Here is a 19,165-nt window from a genome sequence, read left to right as displayed (position 1 = left end):
ACTTTTATATTTCACAAAAAGTTGAGTCAAAGAGTCCATATAATGCACAAAAAATTTTAAGACGATTCGTCAATTAGTTTAAATTTTATTCAATTTGTTTATCCCAAAGAGCTTTTTTTGTAATGTTATTGTTCAGAAAATAATAATTATATAGAAATTCTGTGAAAACCACATGAAAGAACAATAGTCTTGTTTTCAAATTATTGAAGAAAATCATTAAAAAGTAATTTTTGTCACTACGAAAACATTTTACTAAAGTAGAGTCATTTTTGGCTTGAAAACAATTTGAATAGCTTTGTTAATATTGACTGTAGAGTAAATTTACCTTGAAATTTTAAAAGCTGGTATTTTTACACAAATTTTCAAAAAACACTTTTCGCCTATGTTCATTACGGTCAAAGTTAGCCACTTTTATTATTTAATTCACAGTTACTTCAATATACATCAAATTCTCCTGTAACAGTGTTAGTTACCATACTACTCCGAAACGGCTTGGCCGATTTTTATGAAATTTTACAAGTATATCCTATGTGACCGAGAATAGGTTTTAATCTATTTTTCATACCCATAAGTTATAAGGGGGTTGCCCCCTGACATTTTTTAAAATTTTTTTGGACAAAATTGTCTATCTTAATTTTATACGATGTAGGCTTAAAAATATATACAACCCTTAATTTACACTTTTCCATCACCAACCCCTATTTGTTAATACCCATCTATATATTTCATCTATAAAATTCTCCTGTCACAGTGTTTGTTGTCATACTCCTCCGAGACCGCTTGACCAATTTTTATGAAATTATATATGTATATTCGGTAGGTCTAAGAATCGGTCGAAATCTATTTTTCATATCCCTGAGTGATAAGGGGAACTCCCCCTAACATTTTGAAATGTTAGGTGGGGATTTACATACATAACGTACTCTACAAGACTACGAGTACATACAATTTAAAAAATTATGATCAAAATCCATCAACAAGCTCTGGAGATATTAATCGCAGCATATTTTTGAAGAATCAGTTTCATTTTTTGAGTGCACGGATTTTAATATTCCACCGACCACAAATCGATTTCGTTAGAACGCTATTTTTAAAGCTTTATTAATAACTCTATTGAAGTTTAAAGTTTACTCAAACTTTTACACATAAACTATATACCTTCAACTTCGAAATGGCGCTAGTTGGGTTGCTTAACTGTTATAAACAAAGTAGCTGTCAATTAAATAAAAAAAGAGGCTAACTTTGACTGTAATTAACCTCAGCAAAAAGTGTTTTTTTGAGAATTCGTATGAAAATACCAGCTTTTCAAATCCCAAAGTAGTTTTAATCTACAGTCAATATTAACAATTATGAACTAAAAATAACCCTACTTTAGTAAAATGTTTTCGGAATGATAAAAATGACTTTTTAATGATTTTTTTAAAATACTTTGAAAACATGACTTTTCTTCTTTCATATGATTTTCACAGAATTGCTATTACATTACTATTTTCTGAACAACAATATTGCGAAGAAAAAGCTCATTGGGATAAACAAATTGAATAAAGTTTAAACTAATTAACGAATCGTCTTAAAATTTTTTGTGCATTATACGGACTGTTTGTCTCAACTTTTTGTGCAATATGAAAGTCTTAAGGTCATTTTCACAAAAGTTATAGTAATTTTTTTATTTTTGAAATTTTAGTTTTATTTTTCAATTTATGAAGCAACAAATGATCGAACCGAAATTCAAAAACTGCTATTTTAAACCTTGGCTTATCTACTAAAAGAATAACAGTATAAATAAGATATTTAATTACCCTATTTTTACCCGTAGCGATTTAAACGAAAAAACTGCCATTTTTGACACTTATTTGTTAATAACTAAATTTCTCGTCCGAACTGTGACGGGCATTTTTGTATGTATAATATATTAGGTATATAGTACCCAAAAAAACCCATTTGCAACCTGGCTGCTCCAGTGTCCCAAACATGGTATATTTTTGCCTTATTTCCTTGGAGTAAATATGTATTTAAGAACAAGGAGGTATGGCGCTCTAAATTCGAACGTCTTCGTGTTAATTTCGAAATATTAGAGAAGAAAAAAATGTTCACAACACAAGTGGTCTGCTTTGAATGACCTGGAGAAGGAAGACATGATCATTTTCAACGCTTGGAATAGTATTCCCGATTCTTATGATCAGCTAAAAAATCTCACTTTTGCTCTTCTTTCCCTTTTTGGTTCTACATATCAACATTAAAAAAAAATGGATTTAGCGCCAAAATTTTTGTAAAAAATACAGTGTTGTAGAAAATAAAACCTTACAAAACTAAAGAAAATAGAAGTTTCTAGATGATTAGAAACGTAAATACACAAAAAACGAAAAAAACACGTTTTAATTTTTTGGGGGTTATGGATGGGGCTAGGTAGTAGGGCTTTAATTTTATTTCGTGTAATAAAAGTTTTCTGAACAAGCAGATTTGGCTCCCAATTTTTTTAAATTGCTGTAATGTTCATATTTGGCTCTTTGGCTAAAAAGTTTGCCGGCCACTGCCCTAGTCTATCACATCCTTGAAAAAATATTTGAGGGTCCAGACTTCCGTCGATTCGAAAACAAATTTTTAATTAGCAGTTTTATCAAAGATAACGATTTCTATATCGATGTCGATTTTAAAAATAACCAGTGAAAGTCTCTAATCTCCCCTTCGATAACTTGCCGGTATTATATAAGCAAATTTTGCCCATTTTCTTCTTATAGTCGAGAAGTGCAAGATGAAGCTCAAAATACTTGTAAGTAGCTCCTATGCATTTGCAAAATCTTCTTTAAAATTGTTTAAAAATAATTGTTCTTTTTTTTTAAATATTTTAATTACTTTGGTACCTTTTGAAATTTTTGTATAATATGTGTAGCGTCGACCACGTTTTCAAAAATAATTTGACAATTTTTGGAATACTAACCCAATTTTTTGCTCCATTGGACTTTCTTAATTTGTCTACTATCCCTACGCTTATTTATATACATACTTCTTCTTTTTATGTAGACATGACTGTGAGATTTTCAATGTGCCTACGGTACGTTGTCTTTTCATCGTTTTCGTGGTCTTCCCATTGATCTTCTTCCTCTTGTGTCATTGTCTCTCACTGGCTTTACTACCCTATTATTTTTGTCATTCGGCTTATATGATCATTTTTTTCTACCTTTCTCTTTGTTACTCATCTTACCCAGTTTTTAATTTTCTCCATTTGCACCTTTGTCTTATCTGTACTCCTAGCTCTGTCCCATAGTGTGTTATCATACCATCAATTTCTTTAAGGGTTTCCATCTTTGCTGTTTCTAGCATTACTGTTTTTTTCTTTGTCTTGTTATGTTTCTGCAACATATGTTCAACAAATTTTGTCTTTCATTTCTCCCGATATTTTTATTCCCCATATTGTTTCGTTCCGGCATCTATAGTCGGTTCGCTAAACTCAGACGCAACTGGCTAGATATTTTTGTCGATAATTTTTTTGTTTTTTGCCGATTTTGCAAAAATTGGCAAAATTACTAACTATTTAGTGATTATTAACTATTTAGTAATTATTTTTTGCCAATTTTATTAAAATTGGCAAAATCACCGACTAAAATATCTAGAAAGTTGCGTCTGAGTTTAACGAACAGACTATAACAGGTTTTCTGTATTTCCTTAAACGTCCACTAATGTTTCGAGCTTTCCGTAGCTAGGTAGAGTGATGCCCAGATATTTAAAATCCCTCATTTGTTCTATTGTTTGTCCCTCTATATCCAGTTTACATCGTAGTAGATTTTCAGTTATCTTTATTTGCTTTAAGTGCCATCTACGCGACGGATGTTGGCAATCATCATAGCTATTTTGTCTTTAGAGACAGCTGCTATGAATTGTTAATTGAATGAACATCCGTACCATTCTGTCAGGTTGCGCAGCCATGATATTCTACTTTTTTTTTTTTTTGGCTTGGACTATGGTCATTCAGCCAGTCTCAATCAAAAGTAAATGTATTAAAGATATTGCCAATTAGTGAAACTTGATTATTATAATATTATTACAATTTTTTTACTTCTTATTTACCTACTCATTACAGCTAATGTACATACTATGTTAATAAATATAAATATATTATACTATTTAATGTTTACCAAGAACACATAGTGTATATGTTACAGTTCAAGTTGATTATCCAGTTGGAGTTGACTCCAACTAGTTGGAGTCAACTCTAACGGCTGGTTTCAGTAAAAGTTGATTATAAATATAAAATGAAGATTTATATTCAACATTTACTAGTAAAAGTAGACTCCAACTAGGAAAAGTATACTCTTCCCAATGCCATTTAGTAAAAGTTGATTCTGATTCACACAAACAGCCGATTCTAGAAATTAAACGTTACTGAATATGTTCAAATTAGTCTAGGATGTATCGTCGCCCCCGTTAGGTAAATTACTCCGATTCGTATTTTTTGCACAAACTTACTCAAAAAGAGGTCCTTATAACAAATCTACTGGGTGCCAGGCAGTACCTTGATCGATAAATTGTTTAAACAATTTTTTAGACAAATTCACACAAATAATTTTTTCACTTCACAAAATAATTTTCCTAACAAGTGCAGAAAGTCATACTTTTCCGCACGCGACTGCAGTTTGCCGAATGACGCGGAGTTCGGCAAGCAGTCGAGTGCGGAAAACAGACTTTTGCAAGCGTTAGGAACTAAAAGTTCTACTAGTCTTTAAAAAATGACCAAATCTTAATCAATTAATTTAATTAATATGAAAATACATACACAAATTAATTCTTTGACAAGGTTGTCAAAACCAAACTTTCAGCATAATTGGTTAGCATGACGACGATCTTGGTTTCCATGACGACGATTCAAAACCACTGTTATTGTCTACGGATTTGACTTTCGAATATTATGTCAAAATTATTATTTTATTTCATCGAATTCTCGCGTTAATTTCATTAAAACATGAACACAATAAGATATATTTGAAATAAGTTAGTAAATAATATCTAAATATTAGTTTATTGTATGTATTATAATTACTTTAAGGCCATATTAACATATCTAAATTAACACGCGTGCGGAAAAGTAAAACGTGTGCGGAAAAGTAAAACGCGTGCGGAAAAGTAACACGCGTGCGGAAAAGTAAAACTTTCTAAACTAAAACGCGATACTTTACCTGCCGCGATTATTAATCAAATTAACCGAGATTGAATGTAAGTGGTCAATGGCAGCAATCGATTATTTATTTGAGTGAAATTAAAATTTATTTACTTAAATTATTAAAAATATTGTACAAAATTTATCTTATTATTAATAAAATTTATGTCAAAAAGCAAAATTCTGTAGTGTTTCGCAATTATATTCATACAAAATAAATCAAAACTTTACAGATTTAGTAATTAGGTAGGTATACAATATTAATGACTCTCGATTACACATCAAAACCGGCCAACGTGCAAAAGTCATCTGTCATTACTGTCATACGAATTTTTTATTTCGTCTAAAATTAAAAAAATTTCCTCAAAATTGTAAGTAAGTGTTAATGTTTTTTATGATTGACGATACAATTTTGTACGCACCACCTCAATACTCTTTATCGAACGCGTCTGTTGCTCGCTTCGCTTCCTCTGCTCGTAATATCAGACTCGTTCGATAAAGAGCCACTTTACTGACTTGGTACATAAATAACTAATAAACAATTTTTCGACCACGGTACTGCCTAGTACCATCTGTCCGACAGCGAGTATAACTCCTCGTTAATTATAACAGGTAGAATGACAAATGAGGTGTCAAAGGAAAGACTAATATCCAAGGATGGTACTAAAGGTGACAAATTTAACCTAGGCTGTCTATCCGTCCGTCCGCGAATATAACTCCTCCGTCATTATAACAGGTAGAATGACAAATCTTCTTCTTCTTCTTTTTGTATAGACATGACTCTGTCTGTTTTTTTTTTAATTTGCCTCTAGTAAGTTGTCGTTCCATCGTTTTCGTGGTCTTCCCACAGAACGTCCTCCTATTGGGGAACCGTCTCTCGCTGTCCTGACTACATTCTATTCTATTCTTCTGTTTCTTACCCAGTTATTAATGTTATCCACCTTGCATCTCCGTCGTATATCTGTACTTCTAGCTCTGTCCCATAGTCTTACTATCGATTTTTCGAAGGGTTTTCATCTCGGCTGTTTCGAGCAATATTTTTGTCCTCTCTGTGTCGGGTTGTGTCTCTGCCGCGTATGTCATTATTGGTATGATGACTGATTTGTAAATTCTGCCTTTCATTTCTTTTCCGATATGACAAATGATGTGTCAAATGAAAGCTTATAATCCAAGGATGGTAATATTCATTTTCTTCTTTCATCCATTAAATCCAATATTTCCTCTGTCATCCATCTTTGCTTCCGTGGTCGCTGTTTTGTGATTTCAGTTGCCGTTGCAAGGGCGTGTCTGATTTCCTCCCGAAGGCGAAAGTTAAGGATGTCTAATTATATGACAATGTGCTAAAAAACAGTGCGAAAAAGTAAAACCCATTTAAAATGCATTGTTACTTCAGACACACTTTAAACCCTTCATGTGCTGCTATCTATATTTACAATTTTCACACAATAAAACCTTTACATCAGCGGTTCTCAATCATTATGAGTCATGTACCATCTAAAGTTTATTTTATTGTATTTCTATATTTTTAGATTGTATAATCAAGATTTACTATGTACTACTATTTTAAGTTTTTGTGTGTTTTGTGTACCACCGCAAATAATTATATGTACCACCAGTGGTACATGTACCACAGATTGAGAACCGCTGCTTTACATAATATGAGATAGAGTAGATAAAAATTATTTTTGTGAATTTGGTTAACAAAAATTGGTTAAACAATTTTTCGACCGCGGTACCGCGTGACACCCTGTGTATTTGTTATAAGGATTGTTATACGGATGTACACATTTCTTTGAGTAAGTTTGTGCAAAAAATCGAATCAGAATAATTTACCTAACGGGGGCGACGTTACAGACTATACTAATAAGTAGTTGAAACGGTCAAAACAAAGAAACGCACACTCATCAAAAATGGACTTGAGATTCTCGTATAATCAACATTTACTGAATCGATCCAGTAAGAGTCAACTCCAACTAGTAAAAGTTGATTTAAATTTTTAAAAACAACTTTTACTGCTCGTTTCAGTTGGAGTTGACTCCAACTAGTTGGAGTCAACTCTAACTGAGAATCAACTTGAACTGTAACATATACATTTTACAAATAAAAATATTAATCTTAATATTAAAATAAATGCATTCTTTTTTGTACTTTATTTTTTTTTTATATTCTACTTCTCTCTACCTATGTTTGTCATTCCTTGAATATTTCCCTGCATAATCGGTTGGAGCAAGTGGTACCTCTATCCACGGGCAATATGTCCGAGATACTCAAATTTTCATGCTTTGATTGTATTCAAGATTTCCATTTCTTTATTCATCGTTCTCAGAACCTCTTCGTTTGTGAGATGTTCTGTGCTCGGTATTTTCAGAATTCTTCTATATACCCACAAATTAACTGATTCCAGTTTTTGAAGATATTCTTCTTTAGCGGCGAATCGATTGAGGGTAAAATTTGATTGATCCTCGCGCATGCGCACCCCGACAGTATGGTATTAGTTGTTATACGGGCTCTGATTGGGTGTTGAAATTTTGAAATGATCTGTCAATAATTGTTCAATATGGAGGTTATCGGTAAACAGAAATATTGTATAATATTAGTTTTTATTGATGTGTGGACAGAAATAAAATCAAATTTATAATAATTATAGTGACTTTTTAAATAGTTTTGAAAACCCGCAGGTACGTAATTCTAAATGTTTCAGTTGGAAATACCTAATAGTTTCAATACCTATCTATTTGGAAAATGTAAACAAAATAATGTAGTTACCTATTAGTAGGCAATGCTTTAATTTACATAACCTGATTACGAACAAACTTTCTACAAATCTTCATTTCATATATCGTTTTATTACTCTATATTTTGTTCTATTTTATTTCGACGAAAATCAAACTAATAATTTTATTAAATTCATATAAATTTATGGTGTAAACGTTTAGTTTGTGTATATTCCCACATGACGTATACGAGAGTTTGGTGCTGTTTGAAATGGCGTCAACTTTCGTACGGCGCTGTAGACGTGAAGTGGGTTCAAGCCCCAAGCAAGTTATTATTTTTTTATTTTCTTTATAGATTTTATGATTGTAAGTATATTATTATATAATTTTTGAAGATATTCTTCTTTTTTGAAAGTGGTAGATAAGAAAGTTAGTTTGATTTTTAAATAAAATAAGTACAAATAACCTTTTAAGTATATTTACTTCGTTTAAATTACCTATTATATAATAGAAGAATATCTTCTTACGTGCGTACAAAGTACACACACATTCTTTTTTTCATTAATGTCACATTCTAGGTCCAAGCTTCCATTCCATAAAACAAAGTCGAGAAAACGGTAGCATCTCGCCAACCTAATTCTTAGCTCCCACTTTAAATCTCATTGCAAAGTACTTTTCTCATTTTGTTGAAATTTGCCCTAGCCTTTTCTATCCTGATTTTGATTTCCTGGAAGTAATCATCTGATCTTTTCCTCCTGAAGCTATTTCTATGTATTCCAGGTTCCCTCTTTTGTCATCGAACAGTTCTTCGATGTATTATGTCCAGCGTTATACTTCATTCATAATAACCGTCTATGTTATAGTAATCCATTGTTTATCCAGAATTGCACCAGTGAGATTTTGTGTTCTTAGTCCTATCATGTCTTTAACTTTCTTGTATAGACAAAATAGACCGTATTTTTTTGAAGATCTTCGATCTCTTTGCAGTTCTCTTCAAAGATTTTTTCATTTGTTTGCTTTATCATCTTCCTGGTTTCTGGTTAACCTCTTTCTATTTATTATCATCTTTGTTGTTACATTGTCTTCGTTATTTCATCATATTGAGTACTCGTTATTCATCCTTTCTCTTGTCTCATTGCAAAAGTCTTTAGCATTTTTGTACACGGTTTTACTAGACAATGTTTTAGTCGATATCAGTGCTCATAAACACCATTTGTGTTTATGTATGTTCCGTTTATCCTGTTATAACCAAGTAATTTGTCTTTTTTGGTGAATTTATTCCTAAACATATCTCCTTGCATACAATAAATGGAAAACTTCTTTTTTTGACCCTATCAAATTCCTTTTTCTCTTGAATTTATTGGTTTCTTGAATGATTTCTCTTGAATTTACCTCATTATAAATATAGCGTATGCGCATGACCTTTCCAGCCTAAAACTTGTTTTTCTGCTAGTGTTATAATTTTATTTAGACTCAAGGGAGGTAGTGGTATTCTTAATCTCCATTTTTATAGTATTCTGTTTTGTTTAATATCTTTTAAATTAGTTTTATTACTTGTTTGGTCAGATCTGGCCCTTCCTATTCTAGGATATCATTTCGTATATAATCTCTTGGTGATTTTTTCTTATTTGATTTCCTTAATTCTTCCTTTCCCTCCTCAATGCTTATTTCTTCATTCGTCGTGACTTCTAATGTTGGTGGTTCATTATCATCAACACTAGCAAATAGGGTTCATGTTTCCTTCTGAATTTGTTTCGTTTTTATTAGTCCGTCCATCTCGTTTCTTTGTCCGCTGATCAGTCTTCATATTTCTTTTCGTGTTCCGTAGAAGTCGTGTTCCATCTACTTTGAAAGTGTTCCCTTTCAATTTGGCAAACTTTGGTTTCACTACTGAGTGTCTCTTCGTTATTTATTCTTCGCTTTTCCCTTTCGTTCGGCACATAGTTTGTGCACTGTCAAGTAGTGTTCCGAGGATATTCCATTGTCTATGTTTTTATTGAAAGCTCCCATGACTATAAGGAGTTGGTGTCTCCGTATATCTCTTATAAAATTGCTTATTTGTTATTGGATTCTGCAATTTCCTCATCACTGTGGTCTGCTGTGGATACGCAGACTTGTGTGATGTTTGTGTTCACCGGTAACATATGTAATTGTAAAAAGAGAATTCTGTCTTTTACTGGTATAAAGTTTTCATCATGTAAGGATAATTTTTTTATTAGCACTATTGTAAACAGCTGCTTTTTCGAAAAACGAACCATATCTCTCGTTTTTTTTTAATGTATATGTATATAAGCTGTACACTCCCGTGGAAGTTATAGCTGTTTTTCAATTTAATGATCCGTTAAGACATGGGTGATCAGTCCACTTTTCTTCTAATCTGTCTCCTCAAAGCTTCTGGTGTGTCTTCGTTTCCGTCACTACTTTTCTCCACTCGTTTCGGTTCTCAGTCTTTTTTTTTCCAGTTTCGAATTCCCATAACTCTTAAGTCGTTTTCGACTTGCTGTTTCCATCTTGCTTTTGGTCAGGGGGTATCCAGTTGGTAATAACTTTAATTGGATCATCTTCACTTTTTCTACTCATATGACTGTACCACCTTATTCTTCGTGCTTTTGCTTCTTTCACTATATTTTCTCCTTCCATGCATTGTTCTATTTCGTGGTTCATACAGGGTTTCCTTTTGTTTTCATTTATTACTTTTGGTCCCAGAATGTTGCGCATTATTTTTCTTTCAAATACTTTCAGCTGTTCTTCTTCTTTTAAAGGTAGGGGGTTGGTTTCTATGGCATACATTACCACTGGCCTTATGGTAGTCTTATATATTTGCATCTTTGTATTTCTGCTTAATTTTTTGTCTTTTATTATTTTTTTATTTTTGCGGTAAGCTCTATTTCCTGCTTATAGATTCTGTTTCAGGTCTATTCTTTCATTATCTCTACAATGTATACAATCATCGTTCCCAAGTATTTGAATGTATCTACTTCCTCAAATCTGTAATTATCTATTATTATTTGTGTTAGTTTTGTTTTCTTGAATCTGCTTGCGTTCATGTACTAGTCTTCTTCTTTTTGCCCCTTTTTCTATTTCAGAGAATGCCTTAATTAATGATCTTTTGTCCCGGGCTATTATAACGATATCATCTTCATAACCTACTATTTGTACTGCATTTTTATTAATTTTTCCGTTATTTGTTGTTTCTTTTATTGCACAATCTAGAGCTGTAATGAATAACTCAGCTGACAGGGCATCCCCTTGTCTGACTCCGTTTTGGACCCTAATCTTCTCTGTTGTCTTTTGACCTAAATCTATTACTGCTTGTGCCTCTTTCATTGTCATTTTTATTAACTGTATTAATTTGCCTGGTATTTTTATGCGTGTTAGATCTTCTATTAGTTCTCCTCTTTTTATTTTATCGAAGGCCTGTTTAAAATCCACAAAAAGCATATGCAGTTCCATGTTATTTTCATATGCTTTTTCCATGACTTGTCTTAGTATGTGAATAGGGTCTATCGTCGATTTTTCTTTTCTGAATCCATATTGGTAATTTCCTATGATTTTTTCGGTATGATCTGCTAGTCTGTTCTTTATTATTCCCGTCATAACCTTATACGTCACATTTAGCAAGGTGATTCCTCTATAGTTTTTGCATATTTTTTTGTCTCCATTTTTGGGTATCGTTATAATTATTCCCGTTTTCCAGTCTTCTGGCATTCTTTCCTCTTTCCAAATCGTTACAATTAGTCCATGTATTTTTCTAGTTAGAGCTTCTCCGTCATATTTGATGAGTTATCCGTTTATTTTGTCATAACGCGCTGCTTTTCTGTTCTTGATCTTCTTAATACTTTCTGCTACTTCTTTTCGTTTTTTTTTTTTTTAATAATCGTTAAAAGTTTTACTATACGATACTTATAAATGGGGAATAAAACTAACTAGTATAGGACGAAACGAAGAAAATATTAAAGAAAGGATAGTAAAGGGAAAACAGGTGATAGGAGCCCTGAATTCGATACCGTGGCAAAAAATAAAAGAACAGAAAATAGAAAACGAATTTATAACACAATATTAAAACCAGTGATAATTTATGAAGCTGCAGTCTGGCAATTAACCAACAAGTACAAAGATAAATTACTAGCCACTGAGATGGATTTTTGGAGAAGATCAGCAAGGAGATCTAGACTAGAACACATAAGAAACGACGACATTAGACAACAAATGGAAATAGAAAGAACAATCATAGATGACATCGAAAGACAACAGCTATTTTGGTACGGACACGTAAGACGAATGTACGAAAGAAGAATCCCCAAAAAAGTGTAAGCATAGAACCCACAGACCAACGAAAATGAGGAAAACCAGCAACTACATAGATAAAGGGCATCTCCAAGGCGATTTTGGAAAGTAATTTAAGAGAAGAAGATTGCCATAATAAAAAGGAGTGGCGATTAGGAACGGAAAGGCATAGAACGCTATAAAACCGATATATGTAATAAAAAAAATACCTAGAAATTAGAAATATTCTTAGAAATAAACTCAGAAATATTATATTAGGATTGGGTCAATCCAAGTCAAGTGGTCCAAAGGTGGTTGCTTGACTATTTTTAATATATTTTATTTTTCTACCCTTTTAACTTTTAACAGTCTATATAGAGTACAAAATTGTATTTATTTTATTTTTAAAAAAATTAGTTTGCCGATGACGGCCATTTTTGTTAAAGCGTGTCAATCATTTTCAAGGAAAACATGGCTTCGCTCTTTAGCTAATATTTTTACTGAGGTTTGTCCTAGAACAATAAATCAAAAAACAAACTTTTTAGAAAAGTATGCTCTAAAAAAATTGCTTGTAGCATTATTTAATTTCAAACTACCCTTAAGGCCTTAAATGAACCTCAAAAATTTGAAAAGGTAAACTGATAAAATTCCATTTTCAGCATTTTCTTGACAGCATAAGGCAAGCCGATAATGGATTGTAATTTTTTTCTGGAAAAGACATACGTACATACTTTAAATAACAAAAGTTTGAGCTTTGAGACTTGAGTAAATTTTTTCAAAAAAAATCTCAAAAATGTAATTTTTTGAAAAATCTTTTGAAAAAAAAAAGTTTGACCCCTTATATCTCTGATGGGCACGGATGAAAAAATTTGAAATTTGGCTGAATGTTAGCCCCTAGCAAGTAGAATAAGAAGTAAAAATTTGGAGTTGCAGACTTACGTCATATAGGAGTTACAGGCCTGAGAAAATGGTCAAATTTCGAGCGTTTGCGGACAGGGTAATTAAAATTCAAATAAACTATCTAATGACATAAAAATATATGTATTTTCACCAGATTTCACAATGAATAAAAATTTATACAGGGTGGGCCAAAGAAAAGAGTCCACCTCGATATTTGGCAATAGTTACCTATTAGATTTTAAGGAAATGCCGAAATAGGACCATTTTTATTTTTATTATATTGCAACTTTTTGGGATATATTTCATATTACGTGATGTCATCCATCAGAGCGTGATGACGTAATCGATGATTTTTTTTTAAATGGGTATAGGGGTCTTGTGGCAACTAATAATACATTTTACTGCTGTCAGAAAATAGAAAAAATGTTTATTTCAAAAATAAACATTTCTTTTCGCTTAAATTAAATCACAAACAGCCTCTCACCTACCTCTTGACAGTTTGAACATTTAATTTAAGCGAAAAGCAATGTTTATTTGCCAAATAATATTTTTTTTTCTATTTTATGGCAGCAATAAAATATATTTTGAGTTAAATAAATTAATTAATCAATTTAATTCAAAAATTATTTTTTGGCTACCCTGTATAAATAATTATACTATTGTTTATACTACTAAAGAGAGAATTGAACACTCTTTCAAATGAGATAACATACGATCCCTATTCCCATTAAAAAAATCATCGAATACGTCATCATGCTCAGATGTATGACGTCACTGATGATGACACGTCATGGGGACGTATGAAATATATATAAAAAAATTGTAATTTAAAAATAAACATCGGCCTGTTTCGGCATTCCCTTAAAATCTAATAACTGCCAAATATCAAGGTGAACTCTTTTCTTTGACCCACCCTGTATAAATTTGTATTCATTGTGAAATCTGGTAGAAATACATTAATTTTTATTTCATTGGAAAGTTTATTTGAATTTTAATTACCCTGCCCGCAAACGCTCAAATTTTGACCATTTTAATTTTTGACCATTTTTTCAGGCCTGTAACTCCTATATGAGGTACGTCTGCAATTCCAAATTTTTACTCCTTATTCTACTTGCTAGTGGCTAACATTCAGCCGAATTTCAAATTTTTTCATTTGTGCCCATCAGAGATATTTGAGATTTTTCAAAAAATTACATTTTTGAGATTGTTTTTGAAAAAAGTCTCAAAGCTCAAGCTTTTTTTATTTAAAGTATGTACGTATGTCTTTTGCAGAAAAAAATTACAACCCATTATCGGCTTGCCTTATGCTGTTAAAAAAATGCTTAAAATGGAATTTTATCAGTTTATCTTTTCAAATTTTGAGGTTCATTTAAGGCCTTAAGGGTAATTTGAAATTAAATAATGCTATATGCCGTTTTTTTAGAGCATGCTTTTCTAAAAAGTTTGGTTTTTGATTTATTGTCCTAGGACAAACCTCAGTGAAAATATTGGCTAAAGAGCGAAGCCATCGACAAACTTAATTTTTTAAAAATAAAATAAATGGAATTCTGTAGTCTCTATATAGTGCAGTCACTGAAGGTTTTCACCTCCGATTTCGTTGAACCTCCATCAATTTTCATGAAAATTGGTGAGTAATTAGAGGATAACTCAAGGAACAAAGGTGACATGATGCCAACTTGCGCTTTTACCCTGGGGGTGGATGCCACCCCTTCTCGGGGGTGCAAATTATTTTATTAAAAATAATACCATAAGTCTATAGAGGGACAAATTATAAGCAAAATTTGTTATATAACTAAAGTTATTCAAATAAATCAACACTTTTTGAGTTATTAAAGACCAAAAATTTTATTTTTTCTTAAAAAAATGCATGTTTTAAATCGGTTTTTCACGTATAAATCAAAAACTATAAGCTTTTACAAAAAAGTTATAATTACTGAAATTGAAGATAATAAAAAATTGAATACATTCCTTACATAAAGAACTAAACTAGTTCAAAGTGAGTTATTGGAAATTGAATGTACATTTTTTTCGACGAGTACTCAAATCTAAGTATTCAAGCTTAAATAATGGGAAAACGATGCAATGTGTAAAATATTCCTGCTAAACATTTGTCAAAGTACTTCGGAATACCTATCAAATGAGCTTCAGAACAAGGTAATAGCGTCAAAATTAAGCAAATTATAATGAAAATAAAAGAATCGTTTAGAATTTTTTAGGAAAAAGTGAAAAATAAAACACGCCATTCCCACAAAAATTAAAATTTATAGTAATCCTTAAAATAACTTCTTTATATTAGGATAAGTAATGTTTTAGATCATTCTGACCGGTTTAGAATGCATATTTTTGAAAAAAAGATGTAATTTAAAAAAAATCATAATTTTTAAAATTATTGTAATTCTCATATTCTTTTGATAATAACTCCAAAAATACTCAATATACATAAAAAATTGTATATTGTTAATATAACCAAATTTTAGTTTTTTCTGTGCAAAATATTTTACCTGTTTTACTATATCTATAGGATAAAAAGTAACCGAGATAGACACGTTTAAATCTTAAATTTTGCTGTGGGAACCGTGCAACCGGGGTGATTTAACCTTTTATTTTTTAAAAAAGTAAGCGGTTTAGAAGATTAGGTTTAACGTACTTAAATAGCACTTAGAACTAGCTTTCAAAAAGTTTTTACATGAACCTGATATTGTAAACATTAACGGAGTTATTAAAAAAAAATAACGTGTTTTGGAAAAATTTTTAAAAGATAAATTTTGAAAAAATTTTTGAGCATAAATTTTAACGCTATGAACATGTTTGGGTGCTCATTTGATATATATATTTTAGGTACTTTGACAAATGTTTAAAAGTTTATGTTATAAAATGCATCAATTTCCCGTTATTTCAGCTTGAATACTTAGAGTTTTTTACTCGCCGAAAAAAATATACATTCAATCACCTTTAACTCATTTTTAGTTAACATTAAAAGGTTTTTCTAGTAAGGGATTTATTTGGTTTTGTATTAGCTTCAATTTTGATAATAATAACTTTTTTGTAAAAACTTTTTGAGTTATTGATGAAAAATTGGTTAAAAACATGTATTTTTCTCAAGAAAAATTAAAATCTTTGATCTTTAATAACTCAAAAAGTTTTGATTTATTTTTATAACTTTAAAAAACAAATTTTGCTTGAAATTTGTCCCTCTATCGAATTATGGGGTTATTTAGTATAAAATATTTTTCACCCCCGAGAAGGGGTGGCATCCCCCCCAGGGTAACAGCGCAAGTTAACACCATGTCACCTTTGTTCCTTGAGATATCCTTTAACCACTCACCAATTTTCATGCAAATCGATGGAGGTTCAACGAAATCGGAGGTAATAGCTCATATATCCACTTTCAGTGACTCCACTAATAGACTGAAGTTTAAAAGGTAGAAAAATAAAAAATATTAAAAATAGTCAAGCAACATACTCAATTTATATTGGACCACTTGGCATGGATTGACCCGAATGTGAATGTTCTAAATTTTCCATTTAATTCTATTTCAGATATCCTCCTTCCTCCTCGTGGGTATCTCCCAAGCAGCTCTTCTAGGAAGACAAGGAATCCTAGCACAAACTGCTAATAAACTTGGCCTCGGCAACATCATTAGCGTCAACGCTGACGCCGAAGCTAACCTTTTAGGAAACAAAGTAGGAGTTGATGGTGCAGTTGGCATTGGTGGCCAAGGAATTGGGGCCCACCTCTCAGGAGATGCTGATGTTTTGGGACAGAAGGTTAATGTCCATGGTGATGTGCTTGACGGACACGCTATTGACCAACACAACCACGAAGTCTTTAGGTATGTGAAATTTTTATTTTACAAATAGTCCAGAGAAATAAGATTTTTCTCGTGACACATCCCCCTCCAGGCCGAAACCAAATTTTTTTGAGTAGTATGGACATACTACTCAAAAAGTCAAGTTGGCGAAAAAAGTCAAGTTGGTAATCCAGTATCGCTATAGTGCGGAAAAGTTGCGATTGGTAATGACAAGAAAAACAAAACAAAAATTATTCAAATCGGACTTTATCTTCCGATCCCGCAACGGGCCTAAAGATTATGAAAAAATGAAATTTTACCTTTTTTTCGGAAATTTTTATTTATTCTCCATGTACATTTTATTTATCGCTATAGTAAAATTTATTTACAGTTTGCATGGTTGAGTAATAAAAACAATAGTTTTACGTACTTAACGAATATCTTCCGATCCCGCAAGGTCAATCAAAATCTATAAAAATTTGAAATTGTTAATGATTTTGATAAATTAAAAAACATTTTGTTATCTCATTTTTCTGTTACATTGTAAAACTCTTCGCTTGTTTAGATATTGTATAATAATATTTAAACGACCCAGAATTCACAACAAGAAGGTGGTTGAACTTTTTTCTCCACCCACACCCTTCTCTCCATACAACCAATGCGTGTGTGTTTTTTACATTATTTACATAGTACATTTCTTTTTCATTTGTTTGTGTCCAGCTTTTAAACGTCAACTTTGAATTTTGATTTGGTGGTAAAATCTGGCAGCATGGACCTTGATTTAAGTGTTGCCTTGATGAATCCATCTCTTGATTAGATCCCACATAACTACATTAGACGATACTTCCGTGACCAAACTCTACGTACCGCTAGACAGCTTGCATATGACAGGGATGGTTTTGTACATTCCAGTCTGGCGTGTTGCCTGATACAATGTGGGAACTTATATCTTCATTTGTAACGCTTTCAAGAACTGGTGGAGAAGATAGTTTTGCAACATTCCAATCTAATATTTTAGTGTAGTCCTGTGCTTCAAAATTTAAAGTAGGAGGGATGAAATTTCTAATACGTTTGCCCTTGGCTTTAGTCTATCTAGCTTTTAACACTCTCCTTAGCCCTAGCTCTCTAATGTGTTTCCTTTCTCCCTAGTACTCGAAATTTTAAAGCACGGGACTAAACTGAAATAATAGACTGGAATATAATGTTGCAAAACTATTGCAGACTGTTGCAAAACTATCTTCTCCACCACTTCTTCGAAGTGTCAAATGAAGATATAAGTTCTTGCATTACATCGGGCGACATACCAGACTGAAATGTACAAAACTATCTCTGACACACGCAAGCTGATGAGAGGTGCCTAAAGTTGGTCACGGAAGCATCGTCTAATGCAGGGGAGGCAAACCCGTCGATCGCGACCCCTAGGTCAGTCGATCGATGCCAAGTCTACCTACCTACCTATTCCCGTCCTAAATATTACGAAAATTCCTAGTCGGTGGATCGCAGAGAATTAGAAAGGCAGACAGTAGATCTCGAGTCCAATTAAGTTGGTCGCCCCTGGTCTAATGTATGTGGGCCCCAATCAAGAGATGGATTCATAATGGCAACACTTAAATCAAGGTCCATGCTGCCAGATTCTACCACCAAATCACAATACAAAGTTGACGTTTAAGAGCTGGATACAGATATGAACAAGAACTTTACTATGTAAATAATGTAAAAATCACACTCATTGGTTGGTTAGAGAGAAGGGTGTGTGTGGAGCTAGAAAAGCAACCACCTCCTCGTTGTGAGTTCTGGGGTGTTTAAGTATTGTCATACAATATATAAACAAGCGAAAAACTGCACAATGTAGGAGAAAAATGAAATAACTAAGTGTTTGTTAATTTATAAAAATCATCGAAAATTTCAATTTGTTATAAATTTTGATTGACCTTGCGGGATCGGAAGATATTCGTTAGATGCGTAAATCTGTTGTTTTTATTACTCAACCATGCAAACTGTAAATAAATTTTATTATAGCGATAAATAAAACGTACATGGAGGATAAATAAAAATTTCCGAAAAATAGGTAAAATTTCATTTTTTTCATAATATTTAGGCCTGTTGCGGGATCGGAAGATAAAGTCTGATTAGAATAATTTTTGTTTTGTTTTTCTTGTAATTACCAATCGTAACTTTTCCGCACTATAGCGATACGGGATTATCAACTTGACTTTTTTCGCACCACCCTAATCTATAATAATAACCTATATATGTTTCCTGCAACAGATTTTGATGATATACATATATAGTATTGTGTTTGCATTTTATCAATCAAAAGCAAAATAAAAATTAAATTAAAT

The 19,165-nt window shown here is 32.1% G+C and overlaps 1 protein-coding gene across 50 annotated transcripts in view; it reads left to right on the top strand.

The window, feature by feature from the left end:
- The first annotated feature begins 2,654 nt into the window (after positions 1 to 2,654).
- Positions 2,655 to 19,165, top strand: part of LOC126888447 (uncharacterized) — a 38,575-nt gene continuing 22,064 nt past the window's right edge. For 26 of the 50 annotated variants that reach the window (XM_050656763.1, XM_050656750.1, XM_050656757.1 and 23 more), the window contains exons 1-2: positions 2,655 to 2,770; positions 16,573 to 16,865. In XM_050656763.1, the coding sequence (XP_050512720.1) occupies positions 2,753 to 2,770; positions 16,573 to 16,865 (311 nt within the window). In that variant the 5' untranslated portion in view covers positions 2,655 to 2,752. The remainder of the gene's footprint in view (positions 2,771 to 16,572; positions 16,866 to 19,165) is intronic. The other 24 variants (XM_050656729.1, XM_050656723.1, XM_050656751.1 and 21 more) reach the window with 1 other exon arrangement.

This window comes from Diabrotica virgifera, chromosome 7, assembly GCF_917563875.1.
Source record: "Diabrotica virgifera virgifera chromosome 7, PGI_DIABVI_V3a".
NCBI classification, from domain to species: Eukaryota; Metazoa; Arthropoda; class Insecta; order Coleoptera; family Chrysomelidae; genus Diabrotica; species Diabrotica virgifera.
This window is presented reverse-complemented; position numbering and strand designations above follow the sequence as displayed.